Raw genomic sequence first — 23,483 nt, 5'->3', positions numbered from 1 at the left:
CCATAACACCTCCCTGTTTTGCCTGAGAAGTAGGTTTCGAAGGTTCGAAGGCTAAAATCGATTGGGGAATTTTCTGGTACGTCACGATCTTCTCAGTTGGACACGATCCGATTCACGATTCGATTCTGCTCCGGGGGTAGCTGCATTCGATGATGAACGCTCACAATGATCACCGATAGGATTAGTAATGAAATCGTCCTCTATGGTATCATTTGCTGAAGCAGATACGTTTTGGCGAGGAAGGTTGTAACGTGGTCTTATTTGTTCAATATGACGCTTCCACGTTGTTTCGTCTCTCTGGAGAGTTACCATGACATGACGTGGTCCCAACACTTTGGTGACAGTTGCGGGAATCCATTTCGCCTCTCTGTCATTTCGATTACCAAAACGTAAGGAATAAATGTGTGTCCCAACTTTATAACGCATTTTTGATACGCGTGGTTTGGAATTTGAGGTGGACAATGGGCGGAGTGTGTCGATCAATGTGCGAATTTGACGTCCATGAAGCAATTCACTTGGTGACGAGCCAGAAGCTAAAGGTGTGCGACGATATTGCATAAGAAATTGTTGCAAGGCTTGTCTTGGAGGAAAAGACGATTTTCTCAAAGCCTTTTTAAAATTTGCCACAAGTCGTTCTGCTGCACCGTTTGTAGCGGGATGATAGGGAGCTCCAGTGAGATGTTTGATTCCCCTCTCCCTACACCATGTCTGAAATTCGTCAGAAGTGAAGCATGCTGCGTTGTCCGACACGATAGCGTGAGGATAGCCGAAGTGAGCGAAGTCCTCTTCCAGAAGGCTAGTTGTTGCTTTCGTTGACGTCGAACTGGTTGCGTGAATGCATGGGTAATTTGAGTAGGCGTCGACCATTACTAACCAGTTATTACCCATAAAATTCACTGCGTGATCGATGTGCATTCGACTCCACGGTGAGTCTGGCGTTATCCATGGATGGTTTGGCTCCTTTGGTGGGTTGTTTTGATGTTCTGCACACGTAACACATCCACGACACGTATTGATGATGTCAGAATCAATACCTGGCCAATATACGATCGTTCGCGCTAATTGTTTCATGCGTTGCATGCCGAAATGACCGTTGTGAAGGATATTGAGGACGTCTCGTTGCAAACTCTTAGGAATAACGCTTCTTGATCCGTAGAATAAACATCCATGAGACGTTGACAGCGTGTCCTTCATCTTGAAGAATGGTTTAAGATTGTCCGTTTTGGAATCTGATTTAGACCATTTACGAGTCGTATTTCTCATGACAACGGATATGGTGTCATCTTTAGCGGATTCTCTAGCGATGACTCCGGGGTCAGTAGCTCTTAGCTGTTTTCCAACTGTAGAGATTGTAAACACAGTGTTGACATCTTCTCCATCTTCCTCTCTGTCGAAGACTGGGTCGGCACTTGCAGGAAGTCTGCTCAGTGCATCAGCGTTGCCATGGTGAGCTGTCTTACGATATTCAATTCTATAGTCGTACTGACTTAGTGTCAAAGCCCACCTGGCCAGGCGGTTGGCAGCTAAAGCAGGTACTGGTTTTCTTGGACCAAAGAGCGACAATAAAGGCTTGTGATCGGTGACGAGTATGAAATTGCGACCGTAAAGAAATTGATGAAATTTACTCAGCGCAAAAATGATTGATAACGCTTCCTTCTGAATCTGACTGTATCTTCGCTGAGTATTGTTCAAAATTTTAGAAGCATTGGCAATCGGTCTTTCACTACCGTCTGGGAAACGATGGAATAACACGACTCCGATTCCAACATTTGACGCGTCACAAGATATACCCACGTCGAGAGATGGATCAAAATGCACAAGAATTGTCTCGTCACAAAGAAGTCTCTTCGCATGTTGAAAAGCTGTTTGTTCTTTAGCTGTCCATTTCCATTTAACTTCTTTCTTGGTTAACTGATAGAGGGGCTCTAAGACAGTTGCAAGATTTGGTAAAAATTTCGAATAAAATTGTACTTGTCCTAAGAACGATTTTAGGCTCGATACATTAGTGGGTGGTGGCATTTTAGTGATTGCATCGACCTTTGTGCCTTTTGCAATGCCGTCTTTTGATAGTAGATGACCCAAGTACTCACACTGTGATTCTGCGAAAGAACATTTTTGGAGATTACAGCGAAGTCCCTTATCATGAAGTCGCTGTAATAATCTTCGCAGATTGTGTAAATGATCGGTGGAATCCTTGCCACTCACAAGGATATCGTCGATATAGACTGCGACACCTGGAAGATCCTGAGTCAGTTGATCCATTATTTGTTGAAAATATCCGGGAGCTGAACTGATGCCAAAAGGTAGTCTCGTTTGAAGGAGAACACCTTTATGCGTGCTGAGTGCGAGGCGTTCTTGTGATTTTGGTGACAACGGGATTTGTGTGTAAGCCTCGGCTAGGTCGATTTTGGAAAATCCGTAGCCTCCTCCTAATTTGCACATGAGGTCCTCAGGTAACGGTATCGGATATCTGTGAGTTTCCAATTGCGGATTAACTGTAACAGAGTAGTCTCCGCATACTCGAATTTTCGGTCTCTCACCACTGATTGTCTTCTTTTTTATTGGCACAATCGGTGTTCCAAATTCGTTGAAGGATGTAGGTTTCCAAATACCCTTTGCAATACCGGCATCCAAGCTCTTGTTGAGGTCGTCTTGGATCGCATAGGGGACGGAACGAGGCTTGTGAAACACAGGCGTCACATCGGCTTTAAATTTAATGTCAAGTTCAAAATCTTTCAATTTACCGAGTTCTGGTTTGAAGACATCAGGAAATTCTGCACACACTTGTTTACATGCCTTTTGAAGATGTGACATGTTTGTTGCGGGCTTACTACGAACAGATTTTACTTTTTTCGTTTGAAACAGTTCATCTACTGAAACATTGAGCATTTGTATGGCAGAACGTCCTAATAAGTGTAACGGCATAGTGGTGACAACAAAGTTTATCTCGCGGCATGTATCGTTCACAGACACCGGCAAGAAAACAGTTCCAATGACGGGGAGTTCCTGGTTGGATGCACATTGATACCTAATGTTGGCATTACAGAGTTGTGGTTTGCCAATCCTCTCCCATGTTCTAGTTGAAATGAAATTGTCACCAGTCCCTGTATCTATTTCAAAAACAATTTCATGGTTGGATACAGTCGTAGCTAACTTAAGCGGTGTCACTGAAACGAAATTGACCCGTGACATGCGACGAATCGTGTTGACGTTAGGCGAACTCGACATTCTCTTTTTACGTCTACAGGCTCTTTCGATGTGTCCAGTTTTCTGGCAGAAGCGACAAACGGCTGTTTTGAATTTGCAGTTTTGTCTGTTGTGCCGCCCATCGCATCTCGAGCAGGTTTGATTTTTATTATCAAAATCCGTTGTCGGCTCTGTCTGTCTTTCATTCGAAAGTTTGATATGCTGTTGTTTTGCCTGCCTTGCTGAATTATCGGAATCTGTTTTCTTTGAGGCTTAATTTTATGGACCTCGGGTTGAACAGATAATGCAGTCTCGTTAGCCACTTTTGAGGCATCTTCTATCTCCGTGGCGACCTCGATGGCTTTGTTAAACGAAAGCTCGTCCTCCTTGTGCTTGAATAGCGCTTCAAGAACAGCTGTGTTGTTAACTGCACACATGAAACAGGTACGCATAGCTTCATCCAAGGGGTTTTCAATGGATGGGAAATCGCATGTGACAGCGCTCTGGCGAATTCTAGCTGCCAATTCCTGAATAGTTTCGCCTGGTTTCCTCTGGAGGCTCGTCCAAAATTTATAACGTTCTCTGACAACAAATAGTCGAGGGTGGTACTGCTCCATCATATATTTTTCGATATCTGGAAGACTGAGGGCAGTTATCGCCTTAGCTGGTGTTTCTTGACTCGCCATGTTAGTCAGTATTTTGTAAACAACCGGCGATTGGTTGACAAGGAAAACGTCTGCTTTCTTCTCATCAGGTACGGAGTGAGCAGTTAAAAACGTATTAAAACGATGCAAGTAGTCGCTCCATATCTCTAAGGCAGGGTCGAATGCGACAAAGCTCGGAATAGCTGGAGGTTTTGGTAAACATGTATTGCTACTGGCCATTAGTTTCATGAACATTTCCATCTGCTTTTCTTGTCGTTCAACGACTTGCTTCATTTGCTCATTTTGCTGTTCAATCTGTTGTTGTAATATGGTTATGAGCTCTTTATTTGACATGATGACCGTACTGCTGACACGACTATATTATGTACAATAAAGGTACGAAGATAGGACGCGAGCGAAGGGTAGTAAATTATTGACGAAATATAACTATAATTACTCACCCAAGCGTCCGACTGCTTGGTTGTATGAAGACGACGTACCGTTTTGTTTTCTTTCGTGACGTAGGCAGTTGACCTCAGCGCCCACGAGCTGTGGCGGGAAAAAAAGGCGGGAAGGCTTCTTACCACGTGATGGGCGGCTGTCCACGAAGAAGGCGTCTTACCACGTGCTGATGACACTGCAGGCAGAAAAGGCACTTGCTCCGGTTTTCTCGGCTGGCAGGTTTCCGTCCGTGGTGTGCTGGCTTTTCGACTGACGTCACAAAACGCTCCAATAGGCTGATGCACAGGATAAAGGTGAAAAATCCTCGTCGCCAATGTTGTGTTTTTGACGGGCCTCCAGATTAATATTGTGGAATCACTCAACTCAGAAGCGTTAAGTGATATGTGAGAGAACGGTTTATTACTGTGTCTAAGTTAGAGTATATACAAATATATCGCAACAACATTTTAAGAAGGAAAAATAGTATAAGTAACTCAACTATGAAAAGTAAGGAACAAAGAGTGCATCCTTCTCTAGGGCATGCCACTCTGATATTTGTTAAGCACAAATAATATTTTAACAATGGACTTAATGAATAATAACTAATTAAGCTGTAACTAAAATCAATTAGCTAATAACTAAGGGGAGCAACTCTTTCCTAGAGTAACTCTATGCATAAGTCCATAACAGTGAGGATGTTTGTTTTGTTTTTAAGGGTTTTACGGCGCTTGCAACACATTTAGGTTATATCAGGGCCAGTAAAAAGGAAGAAAATGGGATAGTAAAAAGTTCTAGAATTACAATTAAAGCACCCAAGAAAAAGTAAGACAAAGGGGAACTGGGAACAAATAGAGATCAGATGTAGATTCCAAGAGCATACCACCAATGTACTTAGTTTGAAATCACCTACAAGTCTCATCCAGACACAAGCACAAAATCCAACAAAGAGGAACACACTCAAATGATTACATTATACATTCAAAATAAAAATAATAATACATAACAGAGAGATGATTTACAAGGAAAAAAATATCATCTCCCAAAACAATAACTATGCATTTGACTGTTTCCCTCCCAGCCAGGACTCCGACCAGGGCCAGGACAAAACCAAGATCTCTCATTCCAAGACAAAGGCAGAAAGCATGTTGGAAAACAGATATAAGGGTATAGAAGACACAGTATGTACCTCCCTGCCCGCTATGGGAGGTCAGGATCCCCACCCAGAAGTAAGTGAGGACATTCTAAAATAACAGATGATAGAAACAATGCTGAAGGAAATTTGGAAATCTTAAAAACTGTTCAAGAGTAATGTCCTTTCAGTTATCTTGTATGGCAGCTACAGTTGGAAAGTAACAACCAGATTAACAAATAATTTTGGAATCGTTTCAAAACAAATGCCTCTGAACAATTTTAGGAGCATTTTTGGCCCAACAAGATTAAAAACAAAACTCTAGGGAATAAAATAGATTCAGTGAGCATAGCTACAACTAAAAAGAGACGCAGATGAAAAAGGCCAGTACATGTTGCTAAAATGGTGGCAACTGCTCTGCCAAGAATAGCACTTTGCTAGACGGCTGATGGCAAAAGACGAAGAGGCAGGCCCAAAGACACCTGGAGAAGATCCATGGATAAAGAGCTTAGTGAGGCTGGCCTAGCATGGAACAACATTGGTGTCCATGCAGTCAACAAACAGAAATGGAAGTCTTCAGTACTTGCTATGTGTGCATCAAGGCTCAATGAGGATAGTGATTGAAGACATTCTGACATAAGCTTCGCCAGAGACCATTGTACAGTTTTTGTTACTAAGAATACAAATATGTCAATTAACCCATATGACAATTCTTTCCTTGGCAAAAAAAAAACAAAAAAAAAAAACAAGCACCTAGTTCTCCTGTTAATAAAATCTTAAATAATTAGTGCTTACCTCTATAAATACCACCATGCCTGGTTTGAGCACCATGATATCCATCTCTCCCCTTTTCTTCCAATAATCCAGGTCTCCGGGCAAAGAATCATCATCCCTCACGGTCTTGAAATTGGACCTAAGCCTGTAGAGATAGGAATCGCTGTGGTAGGAGTTGATGATGAATAGCGGGTCCACACCCATGGATAAAAAATTGTCACTCATCTCCTCCAGCATATTGAGGACAAAGGCGTGGGCTCTGTCGCCTCGGGCATCGCAATCTGTCATGGGAAGTTTTTCGAAGAAGTCCAATCTCTTGCTTTGTCCTTTCCTCTTCTGGATGTTTCAATTTGTATAAGGATAAAAGAAAGTTGATGAATAATGTTGAAGTAGTAGTGGTGGCAGCAACAGTAGCCAAGATGATGATGATGATGATGATGATGATGATGATGATGATGATGATGATGATGATGATGATGATGACGACGACAATGATGATGTTGATAATGATGTTTGAACATTTTCTACATACTATCTCGTGAACTTATTGATGAAATACACAATGACAAAACATTCATAAAAACACTGCTGTATTACAAAACATAAATATCTCAAATTGACTATTTTGACTATTCCAGCGGTCTTTATGGGCCACCACACATATATGAAAAGTACTTGGTTATTTGCATATATACTAGAGGAGCACTAGTAAACAAAATGACACATAAGAGACAACAGGAGCTCCATAAAATAGACATCTGGTTTCATTTGGTTTAAAAGAGGGAATTTTTAAAAAAGCATTAGGCATGACGAATACCTGGGCATGCATTGTTATGAATATTCCTATACTTAATTTTTCTGGACCATTTTGTGGTGTTTTCCCAATTTCACCTAATTATTTGTTATTTATACTTTTGAAAACAAGAGTAATTATGACAGTACTGATTGAGGGAATCGTCTGTTTTTCGGCTAGCAACACTTTTAGGTCATGTCAATTATGTGCCAGTTTGTCTTTGGCCAAACAAGATAAAGTTAGTAATGGATACCCTCTATACTCTGCACCCACTGCATACGAACAAATGTTATTTTTTTTTAATTGAGCGTTTAAACAGTGCAATATTTGCAAGACATGCTCAAAGCTCTTCACAAGGGGCCCCTATCCAAAAGCGACACTTAACATGTAGGATGAGACACAGGGCATATTAGTCAATATCACAATATTTCTTTTTCCGACAGAGACAATGCTGTTAAAGGCCAAATACTCAATTTATCCCTCATTCAGATTGAGGACATAGTTCTCACTTTAGCATCCGTACCCAAAAAAAAAAAAAAAACCATAAATAAAAATTGAAAATTTAAAAAAATTAAAAAGTGGATCGTAATATGGAATACTCACCTCTTGAATTGTCTGAAATAAGGAGAAAAAAATACATTTATTTCATAGTCATTAGAGGTCAAAGGCTTTATCTGGTTTATATGGTTAGTTTTTTTCTTCTATTACTATTTTTTTTTTTTATTTTTGTTCCATTTTATCTTATTTCTTTTCTTTTTTTTTGTTTTTTTTTTGGGGGGGGGGGGGGGGGGGGGGGGGGGGGGTTGTTCTTTTCTTATCTTTAGATTGCTTCTTTTTTTTCTGTCTTTATTTTATTTTATTTTTTGCTTTGTTTTCCAATTTCTAATTATTTTTTTCTCTTTCCGGGGAGGGGGGGGGGGGGGGGATTTGTTTGTTTGTTTGGGTTTTAGGGTTTCCTGAAAATTGAAAAACTATCACTCCAGTCAAAAGGAAGATTGTAGATTACAAAACGTTGGATCAAGCAAGCTAACTGGGTGAGATGGAGAGAAAGATAAAAGTGAGTAAATGTGTCTCATGTAAAAGGCCAAGGGCCAAAATGCCATTTAATTTGTGTTGTTCCCTTATATATGAGTCACATTTACTCACTTTATCTTTCCTTACTAGAAAAAAGCCCAAAGGCTGAAACGTCATTTGTTTTGTGTTGTTCCCTTATGAGTCACATTTACTCACTATATCTTTCTCTCCATTTTATTGGCTCATTTTGGCACCTCTAGTGTTTGGTTTAACTGGGTGAGACGAAGAGGACGTGTTCAAACAAACAAAAGAGACATCCAAGAGAAATCCATTTGTCTGTCTACTCTGAGTACCTACTTAAAAGTCCCAAGCAGTATCTTCACCACAAAGGATATACATTTAAATAAAAAATTTGACTATATAAATATAATATAAACCCAATAACACATAATATGTGACCCATCGTCTCAAAATGGTATTATGTCAGAGTCGATGAATTGATGGTGAAAATTGAATTTATTGCAAAAATATAATAGTAATAATAATACGGAACGGATTAAATTTTTATGTTTTATTGATTAAAACTACAACAGCTTCATTAAGGGCATATATGAAATATTTTATAATTCTAGATCATGTTAACTTAAATTCACCTTTTGGTATCTATTTCATTTGCCTCGATTTTACTCTATATTTTCTATATTAAAAACCTTTTAAAAAAAAAAAAACTTGAGCATTTTCACGCAGGATCCACTAAATGTACTCAAAGCCCTCTACAAGGGGTACCTAACCAACAGCAACACTAAACATTTAATACGAGACTTGACACATTTTTTTTCCCAACAGAGACAATGTTGTTAACTACCAAGTACTCATTTTACACCTGATTACGGTGAGAAAATGTGAGTAAAGAGCCCTTTCCAAGAACTCAACTATGCGCTGCTCAGAACAGCATTCACACCAAGACGTTCCTATCCAAAATTCGAGTGCCATACCACAAAACCACATAGCCGCACATATTAATACAACATACTGACATAGTGAATCACATATTTAATGAAGCTATGAACTCCATAGGAATAACGTTCATGGAGCCAGGGCTTATCCCGGTTTCTACAGCTTTAAACACGATGCTGGTCTGAGGCAAAGTTTTATACAAGGAAAAAAATAATTAAAGTTTAGAAAAAAAAAAATAGCAAACAAAACGCTAACCTTCCCCTTGTTGAAATGCACACCAGGTACTTTGTAGGTCTGTCTGCCCAGTTCTGGGTAGAGTTTCCTGGCTTGTTCTTCGAAGTGAGTATTCAGACATTTCCTCTCCTCTGTTTTGTCCCCGTTCAAGTAAACGAGCTGTCTCACAATTTCGTGGGCAGAAAAGTCCTGCATTGGGTGAAGAGAGGGAGGGAAGGAGGGAGATAACAAGTGAGTGTATGAAGTAAGGGAATTAGCACGATGAGTTATATCTCATTCATATAAAAGAATACTTAATCATGAATATGTATACAAAGCTGCCACAGGAAACAAACGAACAAAATCTGAATGAGGAGGAGGAAGAGGAAGAAGAGAAGGAGAGAAAGAGAAGGAAGAGAGAAAGAGAAGGAGGAGAGGAGGAAAGAAGGAGGAGGAGGAGGTGAAGGAGGAATCTCTGTCGAGCTATGTGACCTTCTGCATCTCAGCCAAATTTACTTTGAGCGCTGCATTACGGCTTATGTCTGGGTTTATTCAAATGAGTTAATGAAGATTTAAAAAGTAAAAAAAAAAGGAACAGACAATGATTAGGGAAGAGAGAGAGAGAGAGAGAGAGAGAGAGAGAGAGAGAGAGAGAGAGAGAGAGAGAGAGAGAGAGAGAGAGAGAGAGAGAAATGAAGAGAAAGAAGAATAAGTGAGAGAGAAGATATATATATATATATATATATATAATATATATATATATATATATATATATATATATATAGAGAGAGAGAGAGAGAGAGAGAGAGAGAGAGAGAGAGAGAGAGATGAAGAAAGAAAGAAAGAAAGAAAAAGAGAAAAGAAAGAAAAACAAATAATAGACAGACATACCAAAACGGTCCTCTCATCATTTTTCGGAGGCTGTGAAGTCTTGCTGGTCTTTTTATTCTTGTTTTTGCCATCATCTCCTTTGGGCCTGAAAAAAAATCCAAAAAACAGAATAATTGTTTACTACTCAAAATTTGAATGAAATTTGTAGGTCTGATAACCAAAATGATTATGGGCTCATTGTTGTAATGGAAATACTCTCAAACCAAAGCAATATATTGTCCATTACAACAATGTTAAATCAATACCATATAATTTGCGTTCAGTTATCAGACCTGCTTATATGTGCACCTGGGCCACAAGTGATGAAACGCAGCAAAACCCGTGATTAAAATACAACGCCCCGGGTATATTCAACGAGTGTCCAGCATTGTGGTCTTTTTAAAATAGTATGTAATGAAAGCGTACGTAATATGAATGCATTGTATTCACGTGTCGAAACAAATAATAACATTGTTTGATGGCGAGTTTTCCTCTCTAAGATGTTCAATTTAGTGAAGTGAAGAAGAGGAAGAAACAGGAGGGGGGTGATGAAGATCAGGAGGAGGCGATGAAGATGAGAAGCTGGAGGACGAGAGGAGAGGAGGGGGGGGGGGACGAGAGGAGGAGGGAGAGGAGGAGGGAGAGGAGGGACAGTGTTCGTTGTGAAAACGGTTAAATTTGCAATATCGATTGAAAATGTTACTCAAGTCACATGCAGTCCTGTATCTGCCGTACGACCAATACGGATAAACAACACTAAAGGAACCTGGTTTACCACTTAACCTTAAAAATTGCATTATATGCGTACTATACCAGCTGTGCTTGGGTAGCAGACTGAAGACTAGATATAATATTTATATGTATGATGTAAGCCCCGACCCCCCCCCCCCCCCCCCCCCACACACACACACATCTCTCTCTCTCTCTCTCTCTCTCTCTCTCTCTCTCTCTCTCTCTCTCTCTCTCTCTCTCTCTCTCTCTCTCTCTCTCTCTCTCTCTCTCTCTCGACCATCCACCCAGCCATACATACAGGCACATATTATAGATAGTATGCACTTGGCTAAGAAGCTCACAACATTGCCATCCTGAAGTATAACGGACCAACACACAAACTTTGTGTAACCATGAACGTTTATTGTCTGGTTAATACCGTTTAATGAGAATCACTCACAAACGCGGATGGCAAAATACAATAGCAAAGGCTTGGGTGACGTCATCGTCGTTCTATCTATACACACATATGTGTGCATTTATTAAAGAATTCAAAAGATTAAAAATGTATAGATAGTATGCGCTTGGCTAAGAAGCTCATAACATTGCCATCCGGAAATATAACGGACCAACACACAAAACTGTGTGTATCCATGAACGTTTATAGTCGGGTTAATACAGTTCAGTGAGCATTACTCATAAACGCGGATGGCAAAAAACAATAACAAAGACCTGAGTGATGTCATCTTCGAACTATCTATACAAAATCGATACACACGAAGTACATAAACCCGTACCAGAGGCCTAAGTCAAAATAATATGTGGGCGTTGGCGCGATTTAGCTCTGATCCTAAGGAATTGCATTGCGCACGTGATTGTTTTTGTTTCATTTTACATTGATGCAGATACGTTAGTGTGACCTGTGAGAATGACTCACCATTATCTACTCCTTAGGAAATGTGAGCAGTAAACGCATTCGTATATTTTTGTGACCTGCCGCCTCAACACGGTATGCGTGTCGGCGCGGGGTGACGGAGTTACATGTTGGAGGAGGAGAGGGGGGGGGGGGGGGGGGGGGGGAATGCGTATGCATGTTGGGATGACGCATATTATTTGCATGTCCCGGTGTCACAGATTCATGTTGGGATGACGCATATGGAGGAGGAAAGTGTGTCTTTAATAAACAATAAATTGATACGGATAACCAGGTTCGTGTTTTGTTGTTTTGTTTTGTTTTGACATTTGTTTTTTGTTGTTTTTTTTTTTAATGGACTCTTAGGACAGACAATGCATATTGACACTTGGTGCATTGGTCGTTGACCTCAGCCAGGGAGTAGAGTTTCTGTCTGTCTCTCTCTCTCTCTCTCTCTCTCTCTCTCTCTCTCTCTCTCTCTCTCTCTCTCTCTCTCTCTCTCTCTCTCTCTCTCTCTCTCTCCTTCGTTGCGACTCCCACTGTCCTCCTCCTCCGGCGACAACAACTACTACTACTACTACTACTACTACTACTACTACTACTACTACTACTACTACTACTACTACTACTACTACTACTACTACTACTACTGCTGCTACTACTACTACTAGGATTATTACTACGACTATTACTAAAATGATAATAATAATAATAATAATAATAATAATAATAATAATAATAATAATAATAATGATGATGATGATGATGATGATGATGATGCTGACGATGATGATCATAATGATAATAATGGTTTTACCATAACCCACGTGTCGCCCGGTGGCTGGAGCGCCCACTATCTCTTATCCTATCTCTCCCTATCTCTTGGCATCGAAACGCGTACGAAATAGAATTTAAGATAATATAATAATCAGTCACAATGATTATAATTTGGGCTATACCCTAGCGTACTTTAAAACACAAATAAATAAATAAATAAATTATAAATAAATAAAAATACGCAGACCTGCCTAGTCCAACATTTATAAATTCAAAGTTTTGAGGAGATAAAAATAGAATCGCTATATCTAGATAGTTAACTTTAAAGATCAACAATTTACCCTCTCAAGAGTAAAAATAACACATCAAAATCTTTAAAATATGCACTCTCTGGCATCAACTTTCATTTTCAATAAGTTTTAATGACGTAAAGATGCCCATGAAGTTCTGAAATAGGAGATAAATTTCGTACTTCTAGAATTCTACTAATTTTTCGCAATAGTAGGCAGGCCTGAAAACGGTTTTAAAATTATGCCCGGAAAACGTGTCCTTTAAGTATCGATCGATTCAAATAACCCTTGTCTTGTCAAAAACTCTTAAACGTGAGACTTCCGATGGAGAATTGAAGGATGATTTTTCTGGCCAAATCTGTTTTTGTGTGTGCTTGTTTTTGTTTTGTTTTTTTTGTTGTTTATTTTTTTTTATCAGATCACGGTAGTAACTATGATCCTCGATTCAGTGCACTAGTGGTCACTTATCCATTTATCTATATCTATATCTCCTAGTACATAATATCACAGGCATCACTTAAAAAGAGGAGTTATCGATATTTTATCATTTTTCCCACTACCCGACTTTCATTTCATGAAGTACGTAAAATAAATAAAATAAAATAAAAATAAATAAATAAATAAATACGACTGAAATAAAATAGTGATTTTCCACGATAAACACAATGCTCGTTCCAATATTTTATCACCTGGTCATGAAATACAGTAGGAGAGATACAACTTGTTGGACGCTTGTTAAATATTAATGACGAAAACAGCGCTGCTTTACAACAAGGGGTTAACTTTCGAAATTTAACGCTCATCTCCTGTAGTCGGTTGGGGTGACGGCTGTAGGGTGTCTATCGGCGAAACAAGAAGAGATATTATCAATTTCCCACTACCCGACAACGACGACGACGATGATGATGATGATGATGATGATGATGATGATGATGATGTCTATCTATCCCCAAATGGCCTAAAGCAATTAAATTATCTCATCTTTTGATAAGGAATCTTTATAAAAGATGGAGGGTATCTGACTGAGCTATTTCTGAAAGCCCTTGGGTCTTTACTGAAAGTAAAAATGTATAAGCTGGTGCCACGCCTTGTTTCCTATCTTGGACAATTTATATTTTTGGTCTACGATCAGTGCTTTTTTTTTTTTTTTTTTTTTGGGGGGGGGGGGGGGGGGGGGGGGGGCATCTCACCGTAGCCATCATTAAGTTACAGCCTGAACTGAAGCCCAAAAAGACTGGCATTTTGACGTCATTATTTGGTTTTTGCATTGCCTAGTGAGTTGTCGTGAGTAGTGCTCATGGAAATAAGCGGTCCCATTGGTTGAACTATTGAATACAACTCACGATTTGTTTTCTTTTGTGGCCAAAGACTGGCATTTTGACGTCATATTTTGGTCAGTGTCAGGCTATAAGTTAACGATGGCTACGATCTCACACCAGTTTCGTTCAGATATGAACCGCCTATTGGAAGCAATCTTTCTTAGTTGGGAGATCTTACAAATTATTAACCTATGCTCAATCGACAGTCCAGAGTCTAAGACCGAGCCCATGTTATTCACTTTGTCAACAATTTGAATGGGAGCATTCCCCGGCTTCAAATCTGATTCGCTTTTCCAATTCTTGTTCCCCATATATTACATCACTTCTGTTTTATCAACGCCACCACCACCATCATCATCATCATCATCATCATCATCATCATCATCATCATCATCATTCAGTTTCAGTCTGTTCTCACTTATCTAGTTCTTTCCACTTTGAATACACTTCTGAAGGCATCGAATAGTGCACAAACAGAATTGCATCCTAAGCAAAGACTTGAAAAACTTCAAAATGCACATACATTTCTAGCGATTTAATATGCCATATCGACAATGTCGATTTCCAATTAATTTGTTTACATGTGACATGGTATCGCTTATCAAAGGTTTAATATTGCTAACTATCATTAATAAAAGCTTCCAGTTGACTGAATAAAGTAGGCTATTGCTGACAAACGAATAGTCATATTCCCCGTCACGTCACGTACATATTGACTAGCAGAAAGCTGTCATTAAGTGCACACAAACAAAATTGGGTCCAAAAAACAACGACTTCGAAAACATCCAAATGCACTGATTATTCCAACCTATTTATAGATACTTTGTTCGAATTCCATTTTGTTTACATGCACGTGAAAAACCATTCAAGAACCAAACAGAATCTTTTATCCCAAACGTTTGCTCAAGGCGCCAAAGAAAGGTATCGGGGTGTCCTGTATCTAGTATGACTCTGTGATATTATTTTGATGTGACACTGGCGTGTACCCATTTGCAAAAAATGCACCTCGAGTGAAACCGATGCCACCAAAAAGCAAAAAGTGAATTTTAAATGATCAGAATAATGATATTTGGGATTTAAGCCCTTTATGAAACTATAATTATTTTATTCAATGAAACCCATAAACTTTACCCACGTCTTTTGTTATCGGTGTTCTTTTCTTTTCTATTTTTTTTTTGGGGGGGGGGGGGGTTGTGTTCTTTTTTTGTGTTTTAAAAAAGTCATATCACCTTACAAAGCACTCTCTCTCTCTCTCTCACACACACACACACACACACACACACACACACGCACAAACACAGAGAGAGAAGAAGAAGAAGAAGAAGAAGAAGAAGAAGAAGAAGAAGAAGAAGAAGAAGAAGAAGAAGAAGAAGAAGAAGAAGAAGAAGAAGAAGAAGAAGAAGAAGAAGAAGAAGAAGAAGAAGAAGAAGAAGAAGAAGAAGAAAAAATTTTTCAAAATCCCATATAAGGAAGGGGCACATTGCAAGTACAATTTCAACCTGCGAAAATTCTGAAAAGAAATAAAACCTTCCTAAGCCAAAACAAGGCGCGCGCACACACATAAAGACAGACACAAACACACACAAACACACACACACATACACACACATACAAACGCAAACCAACAAACACAAATAGAGATAAACGAACACACAAACATAAACACAATTTATACATATTATATTCAACTAACCAGGTATTCATTCACGAGGGTCAACAGGGACGACGACCGATTGAATAATTAGTACCACTCTGAGAACTTATAACTGAGAACACAGTAATAGTAATAATACGTGACTACTGTGTGCTATACTATACTATAACACAGTGATAAGAAAGACAAGCATATCTAAAACTGTCCTGAACAATTCTTTCCACCCTGCTTCGTTGCCATCGCAAACACTCACACTCTTGTCATCTACCGACAAAACATCTTTATCTTTCATTTTACCCCCCCCCCCCCCCCCCCCCCCCCCCCCCCCCCACCCCTTTCCCAAAAAAAAAAATTAAAATTAAAATATCGAACCTGCCAAAGACAATAACAAACATACAAAAGCTAGAGGTGCCTAAATGAGCCAATAAAATGGAGATAAAAAAATATAAAGTGAGTAGATGTGACTCATATATAAGGGAACAACACAAAACAAATAACGTTTCGGCCCTTGGCCTTCGTCAGGAGACAGTAAACAAAAACACAAACATATATGTAAATTTACAAAATATCACATTTTGTCAAATGTGGAAATAAAGTTAATGTGAGGAAAGGGCGTCGAGTGTTGATGCAAGAAGTGGCGCGAGATAAGGAGAGAGAGAGAGAGAGAGAGAGAGAGAGAGAGAGAGAAGGGGGGGGGAGAGAGAGAGAGAAAGAATGAGAGAGAGAGAGAGAGAGAGAGAGAATGGAGAGGATGTGTATATGTGTGGACTATCGCATCTGATCGGTATTATGCCGGGAGATAACAATTGGATCTTTCTTTAACTATGATGCTGAAAAAATGATATGCGAGTCAAGTTTATATCGAATCAAATCCAATCCACACGCAACATGTGTGGGATGTGAGATAATAATAATAATAATAATAATAATAATAATAATAATAATAATAATAATAATAATAATAATAATAATAATAATAATAATAATAATAATAATAATAATAATAATGTAGATATTCTTTTTTCCTTTTTGCTTTAAATAAATTTTCGTAGAGCCAGTGTTAAATTTTTATCATCGAGCACAGAATTACTGACAAATCTAAAATCGATATACGAGTAACTTGCCAACTTAAAAAAAAAAAAAATTAAGGCTAATTCTTTCACCCGTTGACCTACATGAATATTAAGAAAATCTGTTGGAGCCGAATTCCTTCAGAGACATTAAGTCCATTGAGCCGAGTTTATCCCTGTTTCTGTAGCGTGAAACGGACAATAGTAATTACTTGCTACCCTTTGGATATAGGACGCTCGTCTATCGCAAATTACTTTCCGCCAGATCTTACAGACCCAGCTACGCAATTACGGTTGGATGGACAGGGTGTCCGAAAAAATCTCGACTGTGCCCGGCTCAAAAGATTCGTCTCGATCTATGTTAATTTCCACAATATAGACGTATAGCAATAAAATATGTGAGTGCATATTCGTAATAATAGCCTATTTCTCCGCAAATTTAGAGGTTTACCATAATTAAATAATCACTAATGTCACAAGACCATTGTCTCCACCAGATGCACAAAGAGTTATCTTCCTTTTTTTTGTCAAAACAAATATTTTGTAAGCCTTGAACTATATAAATTACGGTAATTTAACATTTAAAATTATATTTCTATTTAAATAACATAAATATTTATCTAAATTAATCTTAAATGTAAGTTTAATCAGTATTCTTTGAAATATTTACTAATCTTTATATTTTCTGACATTGTCTTCATACATATATTAAATTATTTTATTATATAAAAAGGTAGATGGTGGTGTCTGCGTGATCTTTTGTGAATGCATATAAACAGTGTGTACATATTTTTGTTTGTTTGTTGCTTTGGGTCTCTTCCAACACAATTGAGGTTATATGAGAGACCGCTGAAACAAAAAAAACAAGCAATCTAACAAAAATAGTACAAATGTAAATCAAAATCATAACCTAAAGATATCATAAGCTAAATTATAAATAACCAAGAGCAAACAGGCAGAAGATTTACAGAAAAAAAAATATCCCTGTCAAAAATACAATCACAAACCAAAGAAGCAGGATAGGCTAGTAAAGAGAAGAAGAAACGACATCACTATCGGATCGTACACCCATGCGAACATCATAGGTATATGATTCAAGGGTGATGCTCCCATCCAACCACCCGCGTGTACATATTTGAAATTACCTAAAATATCGGTATCAATAGCAGGTGTACCAAATCCTTTAACTCAGTAAAATTAAGATGACCCCAAATTGGTTTTTGTCCCAATTTTCTGGCCAAAATGAATAAAAGTGTTTTGTCATTATTATATATACGGCAACGCGGATTTGATGTATACATTGAAAAACACACACACACACAATTTAAAAAGTTTGGCGAGAAAACTCGCTCATCAAATACCGATCATCAAAAATGACCCATGCATGATTCATGATCGATAATTGAAGGACGGGTTTTCTGGTCAGAATTTTTTAAAATGTTTTTCTTTTTTTTTTTTTTTTTTTCCTTTGTTTTTTTTTTTAGAGCACGATAATACTGCGTTACTGCTGCAGCTGAGCTCTGCCGCGTTGACCAACCAAACCGGTGCTGGAAAATCCGTACAGGATTTTAATGCGGATAATAATGGCAGGTTATCTCGAGGTATTATTGTTGACTTATCATGTCGTTATTACCAGTCTATTGACATTGAAAAACACAAGACCTGCCAACTTAGCAACTTAATCGTCAATTCCCATTGATTTTAATCTATTATTTCTTTTTATTTTATTGTTTTGGAAGGTGGCAAAAGGTGGGGGGGGGGGGGGGGGGGCTGCACAATCCCAATATTGATTGAATCTTTTTTTTTTTTTTTTAGAGCACGATAATACTGTATTACTGCCGCAGTTGAGCTCTGTCGCGCTGACCAACCAAACTGGTGCTGAATAATCGTACAAGATTTTAATGCGGATAATAATGGCAGGTTAAATCGAAGTGTTATTGTATTATTCATGTTACCAGTCTATTATTGACATTGAAAAACACAAGACCTGCCAACTCAGCAACAAAATCAATTCCTAGTGATTTTCGGTTTTTTTATTTCATTTTATTCTATTTTTTTTTTTTTTTGGAAGGTGGCAGGGTGGAAAGGGGGGGGGGGGGTGCACAATTCCTTTATTGATTGAATCTCAATTGGCCATGAACCGATCTCAGCACGTACCAATGCATACCTAGTCAAAGTACAGCCAATTATAGCTTTAAATCGCCAAATTTTATCTCCATTTTAAAAAATAAGTAATTACCATTCCACAATTTGAAACCCGAAGTCATTGTACCAGTAGTTGACACCTTAAGTACCAGTAGATGACACACTGAATTCGTAATAACTACGTTATTTCCCATTGTCATTGTGCTTGACAGATCAGCAATCGCGTAAGGAAATCCGATTGACCAAGGGGTAAGAGCGTGTCCTGATAACAATGTCAACAGCGTGAAATGGACATGTACTACCAACATCCTCTTGCCTTATCAAATACGACATACACCTGGGTCATACGTGTCTCTCACGCCGTGGACCTATTAAAATAAGTGCTAACACAGGCTATCCTCCTAGAGACCCACTGTACCAAGAGAGCGACGGGATAGCATTGAAAGACAGTTGAAGCAAACATAAACTGAAGATATTTACTTTTTTTTTTAATATACTTGAACAAACAGATACCTCAATAAATTTAAAAAAAACACTACCGAAAAAAATAAATAAATAAAATAAAAGCCTAAGAAAGGAACTATCGGCTACCCCATTCCCCAAGTCCTTTTTTCCAAGTGCAATTAACCAGAATATGTTTGACCAATCAAAACGCGGTATTTGTGACACACCCTCAAGCCCGCTCGGACAAATATAGCTGGTTGTTTACAAACAATTGAAACACTGAAGTTGACATCACTCCACTTTTTGTTATTTAAAAAAAAAAAAAAAAAAAAATTGAGCTTGTATCTAGCACAATATCCACTAAATATGCTCAAAGCGCTTTACAAAGGGTACCCGACCAACAGCAACACGTAACATATAGAACGAGACATGGCGCCTGTTACAATCGTTTCGACGGAGACAACGCTGTTAACAGCCAGGTACTCGTTTTACACCCGAGTACGGTGAGAGATTGTGAGTAACGAGTCTTTTTCAAGGACTCAACTATGCGCCGAGCGAGGCTCAAACCCAGGACCTTCCGATCCGAAAGCGTGCGTCATACCACAAGACCACATAGCCGACCACACAAAAAACAGCAGTTTTATTTATTTGAATCATCTCGACATAAAACCATTTTGAGGCCATGGGTCACATTGATCCAAGTGAATTCATTTTGCATTTAGTTCGATAGTATCGACGAGAACTTGCATATTATCTTCCTGGGGAAAAAAATATGATATTCACAAAGACTCTAAGAATAAACATCGCTTTCATAATACGGCGATTATGCATGACTTGCGTTTGTATTATTCACGAATACGGTCAACGGAATTTAACATTAGACGAAACAGGCAGCATTATAGACACTTGGACATTATTATTTCTTTTTTTTTTTTTTTTTTTTTTTTGAAAAAGCAAACCTGCTATCCACTTTAGGGGAAATTCAAAAATGTTTGTTCTGCCTCCGACAGATCAGAGCTATTGCGCTTTTATATGCCTTTCCAAAGACCAGCCGATATAATGCCTGGATAAATGATCCAACTCTCTATCGAATCTCTCGTCTTGAGAGATTTTTTTTAAAATCATAATTATACCAATACCAGACTTACTTGATTTTCTGTATTGATACCATAATTTGGTTTCGCCATTGAGGTTCAAATTAATATGAATATCTTGACATATTCTGAGTACAACCAAAAACTCTTGTCCATTCCTATTCTTGAGCTAAGGTAAAAACTTTTCGGACATATCCTACGTCGTAAACCAGAAACTTTCGCCAATAAACCAATGACACACGATTTATTTATTTAATGTGGTTTTTTTCCCAAAACAAACCCGGTAGAGGACGGCCAACAAAATTACCCCTCCGATAACGATTTGAGACAACTCACTGACGAAGCCAGGTAAACATCACTCGCAGAGCTATCAGACATCAGAAAATAAAAAGACAAAAGACGGAGCCAATTGGTTCATTTCACTACAAGGAACAGATGATTAGCTGCGAAGCCGGATGCCATCGAAAGCGGAGGTCTTTAAGTCGGTCAGTTAGTCATATTATTCTGAATTTGGGTTTATCCCTTTTAGCCTGAATCCGTGCCTTGTGTCCGATTATCATTTCACCAAAACTAGATACACGGATCGATTGTTCTTGGGATTTATTATTTATTTCTCCTTTCCGTTTGAACTTGTCCCGTTTGTCTTGCTTTTTCTTGAGTGTCTGTTGGAGGACGTCTGAACTATTTTAACAATCTCATCTTTTTATTATTTTCGTTTCTTTCAAATGCGTACTATAAAACCACAAGATGTGTCATTTTATTTTCTAATCTGAGTTTATTTATTTTAATAATGGTTGATATCTCGTTTAACTTTACCAATAACAATTAATTTAGAGAGAGAGAGAGAGAGAGAGAGAGAGAGAGAGAGAGAGAGAGAGAGAGAGAGAGAGGGGAGAGGGGAAAGGGGAAGACGCTTTAGACACTTTCCATCACTCTAAATACACCCCTAAAGCTACACCTGGACACTAAATTAAAACCCTTTACAAATTTAAAAACACTTCAGACAACGCCAAAGACCGACCGAAGGCAAAGGAGATCAGCTGAAATAAGGAGAGCCGTAGAGGCTACCTACCAGATCCGTAGATAGTGAAGCATAAGGCCCTTTGTCAGGTAAGTAAGACTTTAATAATATCTAATCCTAAACGAATAACCAAACTTTGCCTCGTGCGTGTAGTGTATGTTAAACTCTATTGACCAAGGACAAACCCCAACAGAGAAAAAAAAAGTGATTAATGTAAAGTCACCAAGGTTAACGCAATAATGGCTACGGTCTTATCCCAAATTGTCATTTTTCCATTTAATGATAACCTTCAATGTTGCTACACGTTCATAGAGAGCCGGAAGCCTATAAAAACGTTAAAAAATCGGCGCCACAAAAGAACTGTAATATGTAGAACATAATACGGAAAAGATATGTATGGAGAGTTTCCAAGGGGCATCAACCGCAGCCTTTGTAAACTCATCATAGCCGCAAACTGATCAAAAATATACGTCACAATAAACAAGGCGATGACAACCAAAAGAAAGTGAAAAATGACGTGTTGTTAAGAGAGTACCCAGTGGATGATCTATGCAAGAATCGCTGAATACAACTCATTGTTTATTTTCGTTGTCGCCGCCTTATATTGTGACGCACGACTGTGAAAGTATCAGGCTTTATTTAAGTTTACGAAGACTACAACGCTCCAACCCCCCCCCCCCCCCCCACACACACACACACACAAACACACACACAAATTACTTAATTTCTCAGATAACATCTGCGTAGGACTACTTTCAGTTAAATATTTTAAAAGAAGAGGATTTTTCCATTTGAAAAGCTATTCAAAACTTAAGAAAAGTATTGAGATTTTTTTTCTGAAATTGAAATGTTATCGCTTCGGGCCTCCAAGTTAAGCTGGAGTCGTTTGAAAAAACTTTCTAAGATTATCTTCTTTAGATTTTATTTTAATAAATGTGACTAAATACGTCACTATATCGTGTTGGAATGAACAAGATAAAGAAAATTGATTCTAAAGTCAATAAAATTAATTATGATCCGTCTTATGAAAGTTAGTCATTTAAAGTTTTAAGAAATAGAAATCCATCTCCTCAATGAAGGAATTCATTATCCAAAGTTTTGAAAGTGAGTCTTACAATTCAATTTCAAAAACCAGGTTAACTCCGACATGATACTGTTCAGAAATAACTGTCACACACAAAAAAAAACCCCCAAAAAACACATTTTACTTCATTGTCTAAAAAGAACAAAAAATGGTTTGGATTGCAAGGTTTTCAGTAACTTGTGTCACGATCACCTGGAACGATATATTCAGGGCACAACACACACACACACACACACACACACACGTACATACACGTACATACATACATACATACATACATACATACATACATACATACATACATACATGCATGCATACATACATACATACATACATACATACATACATACATACATACATACATACATAACATACATACATACATACATACATACATACATACATACATACATACATACATACATACATACATACATACATACATACATACATACATACATACATACATAAACACTTAAATGTACACATAAGTTACACATAAAATCACATAAGATTATATACACGAACCCATCAACATAAACACGCGCGCGCACAGCGCGAATCTCATTAAATTAAATACGAACCACACGCTCCAATACGAATTAATAATGGGTACAAATAGCAGTGATTGATATAAGTCGTAGGTTTCGGGCTACAGTCGAAATTTATCAAACCGAAATTCAAGTGACTTGGATTACTACGTCTGTTGAGTGATAAGAAATAAGACCGAGTAGAAGAAAAACAATGATGAGCCTAACTCAAGAACTCAGCAGTATTCTAACATTGCTGAATTGCCTGTCTCATGTCCTAGTTGAAAATTACATTTTACTTCAATATGGTCATAATAGTGCAACATCTAAACTTGAGTGGTAAGCATGGGTCAAGAACAATTGATGCTTTTGTGGCAAGTTGCTATGCAGATACTTAGACCTTACACAAA

The 23,483-nt window shown here is 38.2% G+C and overlaps 1 protein-coding gene across 1 annotated transcript in view; it reads right to left on the bottom strand.

Moving 5' to 3' along the window:
* LOC144979175 (uncharacterized) overlaps positions 1-23,483 on the bottom strand; it is a 63,147-nt gene that overhangs the window by 22,316 nt on the left and 17,348 nt on the right. Inside the window, exons 4-7 of the mRNA XM_078925785.1 lie at positions 10,043-10,127; positions 9,194-9,361; positions 7,571-7,582; positions 6,196-6,510 (exon numbers count right to left, since the gene is read on the bottom strand). Coding sequence (XP_078781911.1) covers positions 6,196-6,510; positions 7,571-7,582; positions 9,194-9,361; positions 10,043-10,127 — 580 coding nt within the window. The remainder of the gene's footprint in view (positions 1-6,195; positions 6,511-7,570; positions 7,583-9,193; positions 9,362-10,042; positions 10,128-23,483) is intronic.

This window comes from Berghia stephanieae, chromosome 9 (genome assembly GCF_034508935.2).
Source record: "Berghia stephanieae isolate SIO BIC M18660-M18661 chromosome 9, UCSD_Bste_1.3, whole genome shotgun sequence".
Taxonomy (NCBI): domain Eukaryota; kingdom Metazoa; phylum Mollusca; class Gastropoda; order Nudibranchia; family Aeolidiidae; genus Berghia; species Berghia stephanieae.
This window is presented reverse-complemented; position numbering and strand designations above follow the sequence as displayed.